The sequence below is a fragment of the Idiotropiscis lumnitzeri genome, chromosome 4, assembly GCF_059441095.1.
Source record: "Idiotropiscis lumnitzeri isolate Australia: NSW breed Sydney's pygmy pipehorse chromosome 4, RoL_Ilum_1.0, whole genome shotgun sequence".
In the NCBI taxonomy this organism is placed as follows: Eukaryota; Metazoa; Chordata; class Actinopteri; order Syngnathiformes; family Syngnathidae; genus Idiotropiscis; species Idiotropiscis lumnitzeri.
Genome location: NC_142394.1, coordinates 21205950 through 21222765, shown reverse-complemented (window position 1 = coordinate 21222765; position 16816 = coordinate 21205950). Strand labels below are relative to the sequence as shown.

The 16816-nt window shown below is 43.4% G+C and overlaps 1 protein-coding gene and 1 long non-coding RNA gene across 2 annotated transcripts in view; one reads left to right on the top strand and one right to left on the bottom strand.

The window, feature by feature from the left end:
* ankrd50 (ankyrin repeat domain 50) overlaps positions 1–11514 on the top strand; it is a 32350-nt gene extending 20836 nt beyond the window's left edge. Inside the window, exon 4 of the mRNA XM_088294247.1 lies at positions 6708–11514. Within this exon, the coding sequence (XP_088150373.1) occupies positions 6708–10210 (3503 nt within the window). The 3' untranslated portion in view covers positions 10211–11514. The remainder of the gene's footprint in view (positions 1–6707) is intronic.
* LOC148338534 (uncharacterized) overlaps positions 1–16816 on the bottom strand; it is a 42309-nt gene that overhangs the window by 6111 nt on the left and 19382 nt on the right. The window lies entirely within an intron of this gene.

Below are 16816 nucleotides of genomic sequence, written 5' to 3'. Positions count from 1 at the left end.
TTGCGTCACAGTGTTTTGAGTTTGTGTATGTTATGGAAAAAAAGCGATCAAAAAGATATAAATTGGTTTAACGTTGGAGATGATTTGCTGTTTCTTTGAATGTAATTAACATGAATAGGTTGGGTTTTGGAGAATATTTTCATACAGTATTGTTAATGTACAAAGTAAATGACAAAGGCTAAAAGTACACGTCTTCGTCCTTGTTAAATCTCTGAAGGAAATGCCACATTTACTGTACTGACACGGCAATTGATATTGTAAAACATTTTATTTTTTTTTTTTTTTACCTTCAACAAGAAACTCATTGCATTATAACCTCAGCAATTGAGCTATAGCAAATCCAATTCAATAAGCCCATTGAATGGAACCCAATCAAATGTTTCCCCTTTAAAATGAACCATCCATGATTCATATCACACCCCATGTATCGAGATACATATTGCATCATATTTTATTGGAGAGATGCACACCACCTACCTGTTAACATTCATAGTTGACCGAATACGTCATGGAATATGTAAATAAGATTGCAGTCAATGTGATGTAAGACAGTTTGGTTCCTGGTCTGCCAGCGTGGGGGAAGGAATTGTGTTTTTGTTGAGAGGTTTCACAAACAGAATGCAAGATGAACAGAGAACACCGGAAAGACAACTAGAAAAAAGAAAGTTTTAGATGGAATACATATGCATGTGTATACGTGAGCAGAAAAAGATGAGTTGAACTATGCATCCCACGTTGTTGTTCAAATTAGTTCGCATTGACTAAACAGCGCATAAAGCAAATCGAGTGTGGCACTCCATTTCATCAACCATCAAGCAACTCTTAAAGATCAATTAATCAACGATTGCAGTTTACATGCTGTAACAACATCGAGCTCGACTGAGAATTTTGCATTGGCGCAATTCCAGTCTATGGCTACGTGTTTAAATGGAAATGAAAAAATTCACATCCATCATGTCGCACCAGTCTCATTAATCGTTTAACTGAACAGACGGTGGCGTTTTATGAAAATACCGTCTTTCAAGTGGAGCAAGACTCATTGGCCTCGCACGTTATTTGAGTACTTGTCAACTTGCTCAGCTGTGCTGTTGAAAGAAGCCGTGCGAGATACAGCGATAACTCTGCAATACGTTGGAGTGACCAGGTGCACCCGTCTTATAGATCAGTGTCCCGTTGCATCGTAATGAGCTTCTGTCACTCAAAAGTCGCAGGTCCGACCGTTGAACTGTATGTTGTACTTTATGCCCCCCAAACACACACACACACACACACACATCCCTTTCCCTACTTGGAATTGTTCAAGTTACCACAACAGGTTTGACTGGAAACGGGCTTGCAATTTAGCACAGGGCATGTTTGAGCATGAGCGTCGCATCCAGCGCGACATAATTAATTAAGTGGAACGATTTTGACGCAGTGGCACTAAAAAATTATTTTCTCAAACCCGTCTCTGCCGAAACAGCCGCAGAGAGATAAACCGAGAATTTAGCAAACAAAACAATATCGCTCTCAGATGAAATAACCGCACTTGTCTGCAGTCCCTTGTGTACTCTGGTCCTCATACTTGTGTCGAGGAGTTTGGCGCTCTGGTGTTCGCTGGAGCGGCGAGCGGCGCAGCTGTCGAGCAGACGTTGTCGCGCACAGCTTTGCCGGAGCATCTGAGGGCAGGCTGGATTAGGTTTCTGTTTTCTTTGCTGATCCACTGACCTAAGACGCCTTCCCACAAAAAGGAACGCGGACGATTCGAGACGCTGCACCTCTTCTTTAAACACTGATGTGCTCATGCCACCAGTTTCTCCGACGCACGCATGCCCGCTACCTCGTTTGTAAATCTGAAAAAAATAATCTCCAATGCAAACAGTCGCTCCTTTGTACGTGGAGCTGTGTCTCCTGTGGCTGGTATCCAGTTCTGTAACAAGCAGCAGCTGGCTAAGAGGCCTTTTTACTCTGGCGCTACATCTCTCACACTGATGAATGTGGCGTTTGTTGCTTGTTTCGCTGCCACTATTGTTCGGACCTAAACCCAACCACACAACTACTACAGTTGACGCTTTGTTGAGTGAACAAGATGAAGTTTTTGGGAGGCTTCTTTAGCCAAGCTACCCGTTGCATTCCTGGAAACTGTTTAACTGAGATTGTCAAAAATACAGTCTGGATTGGCATCATTTCATGCAGGGTTTCCTACCTAAAATGGGTCATCGCTTGTTTGAGTAAAAGGTTGTTGGCTCATCCACATTTTCCTCGGTTTTCACAGGTTCTTACATAAGAGGTTTGGAACAATGTGCAATGAACTAGTTTACCACCAGACCATTAGATTGTTTTAGATGTGAGGCCTCAAACGGTTTTTCATTCAAATAGTTACTGTAATTATGACTTTAGTACTGTGAAGTTCGATTTTTCACATTACAACCAAATTAGTTGCCAGGAGTTTTTTTTTTTAAGGCACATGCCATAAAAAAAATACCATTCACTATCTTTCAATGGGCTTCGTTTTTTCTATACTCCTTTACTGCTAAAAAGGAAAATCTTGATAGCAGGCGGAAAAAAAAAATCTAATTCGGGTACTAATCTGAAAAAGTTTAGGAAACCCTGATCTTGCAGATCTCAAATTTCCTCATTGTGGGACTAATAAAGGACATCTTTATCTTTACAGCAGCACCAAAATCTTAACGAAAAACAACCATGTATATTGACGGTCAACTTTTGCTGCTATGGTGTAAACCAACTGGATGAAAATGCAATTTTTCTACTCCTCTTAAAATATATGGCAGTGGCTTGACTTCAGAAGTGGTTGCAAACTCCCTCCTCTGATGGTTCCAAGAGACTCTCCTCACAAGTGGTGAGTCAGTGACCACGGAATGTTTTGTCTGCGACAGAAAGGCAATTTGATTTTGTTTCGCTGAGGAGATATTGCAACATAGCTTCATAGCCCGGTGCTCACACGGGACACCTCGTGAATAAAACCAATTAAAATCCACTTCAAGGCAAAACATTACCTTTTTATCTGAGCCCTTTAATGGCCTCTTTCCCTCGGCTTAGCTTGAGGCTTTCCCAGCTGGCGCAAACCCAGAATGTCCGTAGAAGGCTACGGTCCAGAGTCAGTGACGTCAGAGTCTCGCAGTCGGACTAACTTCCCCTGCGATTGCATCCTCAACACGCTATACAACGAGCCTGAAATGTCTGAACAAAAGAGGATAGATTGTGATATTCTCAAGTATTTCTCATGAAAACTGAAAGAAGTCATGCCAAGTAACCAACCTCCCAAGTGTGCCCACACTTGACTAATCACAACAACGCAATCTGCAACTGTTTTTTTTAGTCATGCATCCGTATTTCTCGCTATTGAGATGGGATTGATTTTTGGAGTTGGAACTGGAGCAAAAAGTCATGCGAGCGAAGAAAAGAAAAGGAGGGGGCGGCAGGAGGAAAAGGCGTATGGTGCAGTGCAACAATGAGCTGAAAGTGGGTTAGGGTCATCGGGTTTGTGTTGTCATGAACACTCACTGTTAAATGTAGCAAAGTTCATAAACATAAGAATGGAAATGTGTCCGGTCCTTTTTTGCATACAATCAAGGACAACTGAAAAACTCAAATATTTTTTTAAACTCGATCTGTAAGATGAGAATGTCTGAAGGAGAGACAAGAGAACATCCCTCATCTGGATCCATTGTCCTTAAGTTCACTACATGCGTGGGAACTGCCGCCTTGCTCCTCGTGTTGGCTATCCATCCTACAGGTGTGGGTTCACTGGCCTCGTGGGAGTAAAATTCCACAAGCCTGCTGCTATCCAAACAGTAGTCTCAGTTTGATTCACGCAGGATCTCTCGTTCGGGATATTTTACAAGTTAAAGGCAATCACAGACAGATGATGATGTATCGAAATGGTCATTCAATCCTCAGTTCTCGGGGTCCTCGGTGGCGACGTAACCTGAGTTTGGTGGGAAGTACCGACTATCTGGTCATATTTACAGTAAATATTTTCAGGAAAAGCCATAAATTAAAAAGAAATACAATCAAATGAAAAGAAGTAAGGACAGCGGTAACTGAAGGGGCTTTGTTGTGCCATATGACATAATTTCATGCCTCTGCGCGAATAAGTGCCCGATTCATAACCTTGAAATAATATCTAACCGCTGTGGCTGAAAAACCGAGGACCTGCTGCACAGGCTTTGCGACTGCCATGCAATCAAATCACCCACATGTGCTATTGGGGGCAAGTGAGTGATGGATCACGACAAGAAAAAATAGCAATTGTCCATTAATAGAGGACTCAAAAGGCATAATTTCAACATATCTTCTGGATATTAGAATTTACACTGATCTGATCGAATGGATTGAAATCGGTCAATATTTTGCATTTTATGCAAAACGGTTTAGCGACTGTGATGTCATAATTTGCATGCAATGACATCATTGATCGGATCTGCAAAACAAGACGGAGCAAACAACCCTGTTCACTTTGGCGTCGTTCTCTGCTGCCATAGTGTATATGAGCCCGAAAGCGAATCTATTTTTAGCCATGTCGGGTGTCTTGTGAGCGGCAAGCCTTTGCGCTGGGAGGCAGACGTTCCGACCATCCAATCACAAAGTAATAGCGTATGTGTAGGGATGAATCTGAACAGCTACACTTTTGAGAATGTTCTCTTTCGTCACATATGCGGCAGGTAAAAAGTGGACAATGTGGGACGAATTAATTATTGTAATCTCTGGGCACCGGGGCTTGTAAGTAAGTGTGTGGACTTGTTTACAGCTGTTGAACCAAGATAGTGAATGTTTTAACTAAAAGCCGCGGCCACCTGAATGAATGATGTTAGTGCATTTTTTTTTCTCATTGTCAGAAAGGAGAGGTTGTAAACATGGAAATATTACGTTATATTTAATGTTTATCATAGATTTTTATTATTAAGAATGTTTGACATTTAGGTCGTTTTTTTCAAATGTATTTCTGTTATGGCAGGAGTTGACTGTATAGTAAATATACAAGTCGTTTAAAAAGATTTTGCTCCATCTTCTGATTGAGTTGATGATTAAGTCAAAGTCTCTGATCGACACTAAAAATCCTGATCGTGTAAAGCCTACTTGATTTCAATTACTACTTTTCTTTTAACCAGGAATCATTAGAAAGAGGGAAAGAACACCAGAAAATGTGATGTGAATTTGCGAATATTAAACAGCATAGAAAGGCGTTCAAGATATTAGATCAATGTATCTCCTATTTAAATGTGAACATTTGTACATGGGAAAACATTCTCTTCCTCAGAGAAATGTCACAAAATCCCCCAGCCAATTCATCCGGTCCCAGTGGCCCTTAAAATCGTGGGAATTGTTAAGGAAGGCATACAGAAATGGTCTCCAGACTACACCGATCACAGATGGCTTCAATATGCAAGAAAGTGCATCTCGGAGAAAGCCATCGTGGAGCTCTTAACAACTCCAGAAAGTAATTATTCTTAAAGATGTTCATTAAGCCTCGTCTCTCTCAGCAGAAGGCCTGCGACAGAAGTGCGTCGTGCACAATTAGCGAGGCGATGGGATGTTTCTCTCACCCCTCGCTTGTCCTGTCAGTTCCTCATAACCACAGCTCCATGTGGTGCTCTTAACCTCTGCACCGATTGCACCGCCAAATACGAGGCCAGAGAGTCAAACGACATGTTGCCTTTCAGCGGGGGATACTTAGTTCTTCGCCTCAGTCCACTTTACTTCACATGGCAGTGTATCTATTGGCTTGCTTTTTGTTTTGACCGGACACATTTCTCACATTGCAGTCATTCTTCCACTGGAGTTGACATTTCAACTGCAACGTATGCGGGCGTTGCTGCTAAAATAACCTCCACACTAAGAGCATCCCGTGAGTTTACTCGGCCCAGATTTGTTTTCCCTTCACTGCTTATTGCCGAGTTCAAAGCTAACTGCTGTTTGATGGTCTCTCCTGCCAGCAGCCAGAGGGATGACACGCTCATTTCCTCCAAAAGGATGTGTTTTAGTCGGTTATCCCGAGCCTGAGGAAATTTAAGATCAGCTGAGCCTAATTATCCGAAAAGTACAAAATCAATGGCTAAGTACAGGGTATGATTTTAAAGTTAGTCTTAAAATACCGTAACAGTCCTTATATTAAGCGCACTCATTAATAAGCCATGTGTATCCAACCATCCATTTTCTGTAGTGCTTGTCCTCATTTGGGTTGCAGGTGGGAGGAAGACAGAGTACCGTGCAAGCACAGTAAGAACATACGGGAAGGTCGGAGCCGAGATTCAAACTCGGAGCATCAGGACTGCTAGGCAGACATGATGTCCACTATTACATTGGCTGCAAACTGAACATACAAATGTAAAGGAAGACAAAAACTGTCTCTTTTCAATGCTTAGTTGATCATTCATCATCATTTACGTATCATTTTTGGCATGAGTGTGAAGATCTGAATAATATTCCAAATGTGTCATTAATTGCAGATTTGATTCAAACGTGTGAACAGTTAACATGGATCTTATTGAAAATTTCCTGAGCAGTAAGAATCATTTTGTTGCGTTAATAATAAGATAATAGCCGAAGACATTACACACAAGGGATTGAGAAAATCCTTAAATAACCTGCAAATTTGTTTAAACCACAGGAGTTCAAGTTGGAGGAAAGGCAAAATACTCTAATTGTTTATTTGACTACAAAGTCTTTTTCCATTTATCTAAGTGTCTTTTTATTCTTCCACTCAGGATTCCGGAAAATCAGCCTGGACGATCTGCGCAAGGCCTACATCGTCAAGGATGTGCAACAGTACATCCTCCACCGCCTGGATCAGGAGGAGGCCCTAAGGCAGCATCTCACCAAGGAGACGGCAGAGATGCTCAACCAGCTCCACATCAAGAGCAGCGGGTGCTTCCTGTACCTGGAGCGAGTTCTGGACGGCGTGGTGGAGAACTTCATCATGCTGCGCGAGATCCGTGACATCCCCGGCACGCTGAATGGCCTCTACTTGTGGCTCTGCCAGAGACTGTTTGTCAGAAAACAGTTTGCCAAAGTTCAGCCCATTCTCAACGTTATCCTGGCCACGTGTAGGCCGCTCACAATCAAGGAACTGTACCACGCAGTCTGGACCAAAAACACCACGCTAACAATGGAAGAGTTTCAGAAAAAAATGGACATCCTGTCCAAGTTGCTGGTGAATGGTTTTGGGAGCACAAAAATCCTTTTTCACTACAGCTTTGCAGAGTGGCTGCTGGACGTGAAGCACTGCACGCAAAAATACCTGTGCAATGCTGCGGAGGGCCACCGGATGTTGGCTATGAGCTACACTTGCCGGGCAAAGCAGCTGAAACCTAACGAAGTGCAGGAATTCGCACTTCACCTCGTAAATTCCAATCTACAGATGGAGCCTTTCCATCTGGCTCTTTGGATGGTCTGGAACGGGACCCCCGCCAAAGACTCTCTGACCACCTCCATACCGAGGGAACAGGAGGTTTTGCAACTTCTAGTCAAGGCCGGTGCTCACGTGAACAACGAAGATGACCACGCTTCGTGTATCGTACAACAGGCCCTGGAGAGAGAGGATTCCATACGGACTTTATTGGACAACGGGGCCTCTGTGAACCAGTGCGACTCAAGTGCTAGAACGCTGCTTTCAAATGCGGCGTACAGCGGCAACCTTGATGTTGTCACCCTGCTCATCTCCAGAGGGGCAAACATGGAGCTGGAGGACAACCACGGACAAACAGCGCTCACTCTCGCAGCCAGGCAGGGCCACACCAAAGTGGTCAACTGCCTCATTGGCTGTGAGGCCAACATCAACCACACGGATCACGATGGCTGGACGGCGCTGCGCTCGGCTGCATGGGGCGGACACTCTGAGGTGGTTTCCGCTTTGCTATATGCTGGTGCCAAAGTGGACTGCGCTGACGCAGACGGTAGGACAGCTTTGAGGGCAGCTGCTTGGGGGGGGCATGAGGACATTGTTCTGAACCTCCTTCAGCACGGGGCAGAAGTAAACAAGGCTGATAATGAAGGAAGAACCGCCCTCATTGCTGCTGCCTATATGGGACACAGGGAGATAGTGGAGCACCTCTTGGACCACGGGGCGGAAGTCAACCATGAGGACGTGGATGGCCGAACCGCCCTTTCAGTGGCAGCTCTCTGCATCCCCGCCAGTAAAGGCCACGCCTCTGTGGTGAGTCTCCTCATTGACAGGGGGGCAGAGGTAGACCACTGCGACAAAGACTGCATGACTCCTCTCCTGGTGGCCGGCTACGAAGGACATGTGGACGTTGTAGATCTACTTCTGGAAGGCGGTGCCGATGTAGACCACACAGACAACAACGGACGTACCCCTCTCCTCGCGGCTGCATCCATGGGCCATGCATCTGTAGTCAACACCCTGCTGTTCTGGGGCGCGGCAGTGGACAGCATTGACAGCGAGGGCAGGACGGTGCTGAGCATCGCATCTGCTCAGGGCAATGTGGAGGTGGTCCGGACACTGCTGGACAGAGGTCTGGATGAGAACCACCGGGACGACGCAGGCTGGACCCCACTGCACATGGCATCCTTTGAAGGCCACCGACTAGTGTGCGAAGCGCTGATCGAGCAAGGAGCTCGATGCACAGAAGTGGATAACGACGGCAGGATACAGCTGATACTGGCCGCACAAGAGGGCCACTACGACTGCGTCCAAATCCTTCTAGACAACAAGTCTTGTATAGACCAGCGAGGCTACGACGGGAGGAATGCTCTGAGGGTGGCAGCGCTGGAAGGTCATCGGGACGTCGTGGAGCTTCTTCTGAGCCACGGAGCTGACATTGACCACAAGGACGCAGACGGGCGCCCGACGCTCTACATACTGGCGCTGGAAAACCAACTGGCGATGTCAGAGTACTTCCTGGAGAATGGCGCCAACGTTGAAGCGTGTGACACAGAGGGCAGGACAGCCCTCCACGTGTCCTGCTGGCAAGGACACTTGGAAACAGTGCGGCTGCTCATCAACTATCATGCCGATGTCAACGCCTGCGACAATGAGAAGCGCTCCGCCCTGCAGTCGGCCGCCTGGCAAGGACACACCAAAGTTGTGCAGTTCCTGATCGAAAACAGCACACGGGTCGACCACACATGTAACCAGGGTGCAACGGCTTTGGGCATTGCCGCCCAGGAGGGTCACATCGACGTGGTCCAGATACTTCTTGAAAACGGTGCCGACCCAAACCACGCCGACCAATTTGGACGCACGGCAATGAGGGTAGCGGCTAAAGGCGGCCACTCCACTATTATCAAACTCTTGGAAAAGTATGGAGCCACAACATTAAATGGCAGTAATCCGTCACCGGTACACACCATGGATGACAAAATGACGGGTAAAATGCAGTCGCTCACCATAAAATCCAGCAGTTCAGGCAGCACTGGTGCTGGAGATCTGCAGTCATCAGGACGCGGTCTCACCAACGGGCCCGTCCACGCATTCAGTTCACCATCGGAATCCCCTGACTCCACAGTGGACAGACAGAAATCATCGCTGTCCAACAATTCACTCAAGAGCTCAAAGAACTCGTCCCTGAGGACCACGTCGTCCACAGCCACGGCACAAACAGTTCCCATCGATAGTTTCCACGGCATGACCTTCACCGAACAAATCCAGCAACACTCGCTGCCCCGCAGCCGCAGCAGGCAGTCCATCGTATCGCCCACCTCCACCTCAAAATCCATCAGTCAGCAGCCACCGCCGTCGCCGTCCAACGAATTTGACTGGTCGCTACTGAAACCCGGTCTCAAGTCAACAAAGGGAACCAAGATTGTAAATGGCACTGCAAACAGCAAAGGAGGGATTGATAAGAAAAAATCCAAGAATGGCGGCTCCACGCAAGGCCAGGTACTCGAGTATGAGATGACCCAAATGGACAAGCGCCTTGCTTTTAATAAATCAGTCGGCAAGGACGCCCATTGCAAGGTGTTGATCGGTGGTTCGGCACAGCAAGACCAGCTCTTCATCCATAAACAGAGCTGCGTTGAGAAGAAACGCAACGGCATCATGACCAACCCCAACTACCACCTACAGGGCCACCAGGTCTTCTTGGGGCGGGTGTCGGTTCCCTGCGCCCCCCAGAACCGAGGCCACCACCAGGACATCCTGGAGAGCTACCCCGTCGGAGACACGGAGCTAAGCCTTAAACAAGCTCTCAGACTGCAGATTGAAGGCTCGGACCCCGGCTTCAACTACAAAAAGGAGACCCCCTTATAGTTGCTGGTGTCAAGGATATACAGACAGACAGACAGCACATTCGCAATGACTGACTTTTTAGTCGCTGCTGGATTGCATCTAATCAGACTTGCATGAAGAATGTTCTCCAGCTGGACTGTTTCCTCCCTGAGAAACACGCAAATCTTCCTGAATGCCAGCGGTCACAAACGTGCCAAAGCAACTGCGTTGGGAAGATCTCAAAAAGTAGAAAGCTTACTACTGGGGGCCGGCCGGGGGTTGATCGCTTACTTCCTCAAAGCTTTTGGTGGACTGACAAGCAACGTGCCTACATTCTGTTACAGCCTTCTCTGTGCGAAACTATCATTATAATTTAATATAATGCTATTTAATGAAAAAAGAAGTGTATGCACTTTGGAAAGAGTCAAATGACAGATGTGCTTTTCTTTTATTTACTCTGGAAGCCCATCCTTATTTTATCCGCAGTCTGTGACTATTGTTGATCAGGTGTGTGTAGCAGACGAACACCAGGACGTATCAATAGGCCGCCTTTCTCCAAATATTCTTTTACGGTCCGTGTTAAAAGTAGTCCTGGAGATTTGTGAGCATATTTATTATTTTGGAAAAAAGCCACTTTTTGTTGCGTTCTGCTCTACCATGGTGCTGTTGTGTTCTGAACAAGTTGCCTGCAGCTATTTTTGGACTCACATTGTGTTCTGTTTCATGACAAAAAGGATATCAAAGGTAATTTTTTTTGTCCCCATGGGATTTATTTTCTTTTTTTCAGTTGTGTGTTTATATATTTTTTGCAACTGCATAAGAATATTAAATGTATCCACAATGTTATTGTCCGCATTGGTTTGGTGCTAAACTAAACGCAGTCCTGTTGTGTGTAATGCTGTCAAGGGGTCAAACGCAAGAGAGACAGAAACGGTTGAGAGAGTTCGTATTTTATTCTTGAAAGCCAAAGTTGGAAAAAACAGTCAGTCAGTCAGTCAAAATGGGACCGGAATAAAAAAAAAAAATGCAACATCTGTTTTTCATTAAGTCTACAGTTACAGGCTATGTCATACTTTTGCATCATGTTATTGTCACCAAGCGACCTATCGCATGTACAAACACTGTCAGGCCACTAAGAAAAAATACAAAACCAAACAAAAGGTTTTCAATCTTACAAGTTGAACTGGTCAGTGTTTTGTCCGCCATCTTGTTGTGGCCGGCACTGTAAATATCTCACAATGTACATTCAACGTTCATTTACTTCCTGTATCATATGAAGTGGAATTTTTTTCCCTGTGTATATTAAAAAATGCTTAATAAACATATTTGCTTTTCTGCTGGAAAAATAAAAAATACTTCTTGTCTTCTTTGCCCACCTGATATGGAGAAAAAAAAAAAAAAAAGAAGGCGCAAGCAGTTGTGCTTGCTTGGGTCATTTCCAGGTACTCAGACAAACATGGTTGAATTTCTAATGATAAGACCTTTTGGTGCATTTATTTCTAATGTGGATGGTCCAAAGACATGGAGTTGTTCCCCTGAGGAGCTAATGTGTCCTTCACGTCGCACCATTTTCTCCCTGATGTTCCACTTGCTGATTAGAGGGCGAGGTGAATCAGCCCCCCGCCACGCTGTCTCACAGCTGTGTGTGGGGGCGCACGCACACACACACACACACACACACACCCCCACACACACACCCCAACACACACCGATGCGTCATGCGGCACTTTTTGTTCCACCGTGGCCACCCGCTAACAGTGGATTAAGCTCCAACGCTGCAGAACTCTTTGCTGCAAGGTACTTAGCAACAGCGGTGGAAGACGTACTCACACCCGACACTTAAAGTAGAAGTATTGGTTATTTTATTTGAAGAAAAAAAAAAAGACAAGCCAAAGTAGACGAACTGATTCAACGCATTTATGTATAATAAAATGCAGAGACTGAATTGTACCTCCAAGTACAAAAGTAAAATGTAAAAAAAAACAAACAAAAAAAAAAAAAACTTAACATAATCTAGTACATAGACAATGGAATTTTAGTTCATTTATTTGGGTGAAATTCAATTGCAGTTTCCTTGAATGTAATATAAATGCCGTTGATTTAATTGATTCATTAATTTTTTATTGTTTATCTTTTGCACGATATTAAACATGATTTTTTTTCTGTAACTTTATGGATTAAATTGAAAAAACAAGTTATTTGCTAAAAATGAATCTGAACTAATGTGATCTGGGGCAAACTAAATTCAAAACTCAGTGACGCTTAATTTTACCACTATACCCCCAATAAATACAAAGTGGAGGATAACATGGAGAAATGTGGCGTTGCCATCCCTGTGACTGCGAAAGCCATTTGGTGTGAATTTTCAGCTCTGTGATTTTTGTGGGCTATTAATGAGTAAACCATCTGGAAGTGATGTCATGCCTTTCTTCTCTTTGGTGCCAGCGGCCACATCTGCTACTTCTCGACCAAGTACGCCCTTATTGCTGGTGTTGTTGTTGTTGTGGATACCGACGGAGTTAACAGCGCTTTGCGTACCATGGCCACGCCACTAATGTAGCATAAAAACCGTTTCTTTTACATATGACATTTACTCCAAAAGAAGGAAATGAAATAACTACAACTTAAATTGAAGAAACATTTTTGTTGATGAAACAAGAAAAAATGAAAAGGCTTTTCAAATAAGAAAAGAAGTGAAAGGACATCTTACATTTTTAAAACTAACTAGAACTAATTATATTATAGAAAAAATGTTGTCTGTTTTCATCTTTGTAAATTAATACATGAGCTTTCGAGGTTCATTTTAAATGAAATTATTTCACTATTGCTGGACAGCTGTAGCTGGAGAAGAAAGGTCAGTTGTTTGAGAATTGGTATTTACTTTATTACACAATACTTACTTAGTGACCTTTATTTTGCAACCTTGCTCTCGGCAAATAATATTTCGAAAAACTAGCACTAAAACGTTTATAAAATATACTAAAAAGTAGCATTTTCAAAAAAATTAAAATTAATAAAAGCTAACAAACCCTCCCTAAGAATGAATTAAAATGAACTGAACTTGATAAAACTAAAGCCAAAACAAAATACAAGACCTTGAATTTGCCCTAAATTGCTGCTTCAAACCAAAATGGATGCTTTCCTGTTCGCTTCCGGGAATGGGTCCTTGAGACTTGTGTGTCCTGTTATAATAGACATGCCCTCCCAATTTCACGTTGATTGGAGAAACTGGTGGTGGAGGCTGTTTTTTCTCCACCAACTTTATAGGGCCAAACATGGCCAACTCTCTGTTCAGTTCTAGACAAGAGTCCTTCAGACTTTTTTATGTTGTCTTCTTAAGACAGACTTGCTCAAACTATTACATGTTGATCACTGAAACTGGTGTCAGACAGGGGGACTGAATTTTCTTTCTATTCATGAGTGCTACTGAGTGAGAAATGTCTGAATCAAACCAAAATGGCAAAATTCCTGTTCAATTCCAGGTATGGGTCCTTGAGACTTTTTTTCATTCATTCTTTTGAGACATATTCACCCGATTTCATGTCAATTGGTGAAATGCTGTCAGTGTTTTGATTTAAAAATAAGCCAATAAAATGATGCTACTGAGTGAATATTACCAACCAAACCGGCTGACTTTCTGTTCAATTGTGTGCACAAGTCCTTGAGACGTTTTCATGCGGCCTGCTATAATAGAAATGTGCAAATGTCAAAATGCTGATGTGAGACGACTTTGATTTCAAATTTTCTAAGCACCAAGTGAAAAAAAATGCAGCTTCAACCCAAATTGCTGACTTGCTGCATGGGTCCTTGAGGCTTTTTTCGTGCTTTGTGTTATGAGAAACATTTCCACCCAATTTTGTGTTGGGGTAATTTTTTTAAGTTTCTACGGGAGCTACTGAGTTACAAATGACTGCTCCAAACCAAAATGGCTGACTTCCAGCTCCATTCCAAATTCCCAGGAGGTGCTACCGAGTGAATATAGGGGGGGGGGTCACTTTGGAGAGCCCAAAAATACTTAGCTATTTTCTCTCGTGGCCTTGATTTTGATGCATCTCTCCATTGTTTGCGTCCTCCTTTGCATTCCATCATTCATCACGTTTGTCACATTCCTGTCGTTGGAGCTCACTCGTAACATTTTCTCTTTTTTTTTTGACCATGCTCCTTTCCTGATGTTTTTGTTTACGTGGACTCTTTCTCTTCCTTTTTGTCTCTCAGGCAGACCTCAACTCCACTGCTGCCGAGTTCATCTCGGGATAAAGCCCGACACTCTCTCACACTCACGTGCACGCGCACACACACACACACACGCACGTACACAGTGTGTTCATTGAATCAAAGTGGTAGGCGTGACGGTGCCCGGGGACAGATGGAGAACAGCGAAGAAGAAGAAGAAGATTCTATGATGCACGAGAACAATTATCGGCATGAGATGTCACATGACATTCGAGGGGGATTCTTTCAGGTTGACACTTGACTTTTGTTTTATGAATTAGTTGAATTATGGCCAGAGTGCTTCGGAGATTTGACTTGATGACTTCAGCAGCTGATGTTGCTGAATTTCGACATCGGTTTTCAACCATCATGTAAAAACAAATGCGGGCATACCAAGTACACGAGTCATGATGAGCATCACCTTGCACAATGGAAAAAAAAACAACACACATTTGTATGCATTATGATTAACTTGATCGCTCTGAGCGCTAGTTAGATAAGAAATGATCCACGGCACACTTATGTCTCAAAAGGTCCTGCAATATATGTCGTAAAGAAATTCATTACTCTTGCAATTGGTCCTCTTCCCAATTTGTTATAATATCCGAAGCACCACCATGCAAAACAAATAAATAGAAGGACCTGCAATAAACCACACTGCATGAAAAGTCCATGCAATGCTCTTGTGTCTCATCTCAAAAGGTCTTGCAAAGTACATATCCCATAATTAATGTTATTGCTCCTCCTTGCACAATCGAAATAAGGACAACAAATAAGTCACAAAATAAATTTGGAAAAAGACCACTGCCCACGATTAATGCAATTGGTGCAGACACTAGTTACCAATTAAAAAGTACTGCTAAAAACAGAAACACAACATCCCGAAATTACATGTATTCCACAAAGTAAAATTAAGAAGTTTACATCTCAAAAGGGCCCACCTTTTAGAAAGTACATGTGATACTGAATGCATGACTTCCTTTCCCAGTTATTCACAATAACCACCAATTTACACAACAGAGATGAAAATAACATTTTGAAATAATCCACAGAGTAAAAAAAAAAAATAAAAAATCCACACTGCACTCGGTTGCGTCTTGAAATATTCGTGTTGAATAATTAATGCAATTGCTTCTCGAGCCAGTCACTGTTGAGATGCACCACCTTGCAAAATAGAAATAATAACCGCAAGTGATCCACAACGTAAAAAACAAACGAGTCCACAACATGCTTGTTCATGTCTCTAAAGGTCTTGTTACACACACATCATATTGAAGACGTTTGCTTCTTTCGTCTGCGCTTCTCAATTACCGCCACTTTGTAGAATAGAAATAAACAGAATGAATAGAAATAATCCACAAAACAGCTTCAGACCGTGGCATGGGAGCATGGCAGATATCCCGGGTACAACTGCGTCTACTATAACTGAGGTTCTTCAACAAAACACAGCGAAAGGCAATGTCCATTTTTGGTTGTCTTCTCCACAGGACACAGTAAACAAGTCTGGCAGCATCAGCGTATAATTGCAAGTTACGATCAGAGAGCACTTCTATTCTTATCATTGCACTTGTGAGTGTGCACGTGCGTGTGTGTGTGTTAGTAGTCCAAAGACCGTTTGGATTAACCAACATTGCTCTCAAAAAGCGAGGGATTCTCAGCTTTTGGATAAAATTTTCAGGATGAAACTAAAAAAAAAAAACTTTGACCTGGTCTAAACTTCTGATTGCGTGTCCAACTCGGGATTGGAGCTACGTGGTGGCCAATGGCAGTCACTCGCCAGCCACCCAACTGGGTGCCCATCAACGTAATGAACCCAGGACAAAGTTATCAAGTTCAACGCCTATTTTTTTGGGGGGGTCTCTGTGGAGTTAAAAGCAATTGTCACTTTCTACCTAGTATATTTTACATCACACCAGACACTGATGTCATCTAATTATCTGACCGCGAGATGCCGTGTCTTTCCAGTAGCATCTGGAGCGGAAAATGTGCCGTAATGGTTCAGTTTAGACACATGAAAGACTGGGCTGGGTTTCAAGATGGGTCAGTTATTTGGGTTCAACTTTAGGTTAGGTGCGCCGTTGAGTCGCCTCCTGGTTGTGTGTCATTAAAAGCAGGATGGAAAAGTAGCCAGAAGCACTTCTTCACTTTGCCACAAAATCATGATATCATTGGATGAAACCGCCTTAAAGTCCACTTTAGAACCTCACATGCATGTAGAGTTAAACTAGATTAACACCGAACACAAAGACAATCTGGATATGTGTAAGAGAAAAAAAGAAATAAAAAAGGAAAACACACCAAACAACAGTTAGCAACTCACAAAACTCTTGTCAAGAAATCTAAGTCAATGTACCGGGGCATTTACATGAAGTCAGGATTGTGTTCAAATACATTGTCCTCAACTAAATCCAACTTCGCTAAAAAGAGCGAACCTTC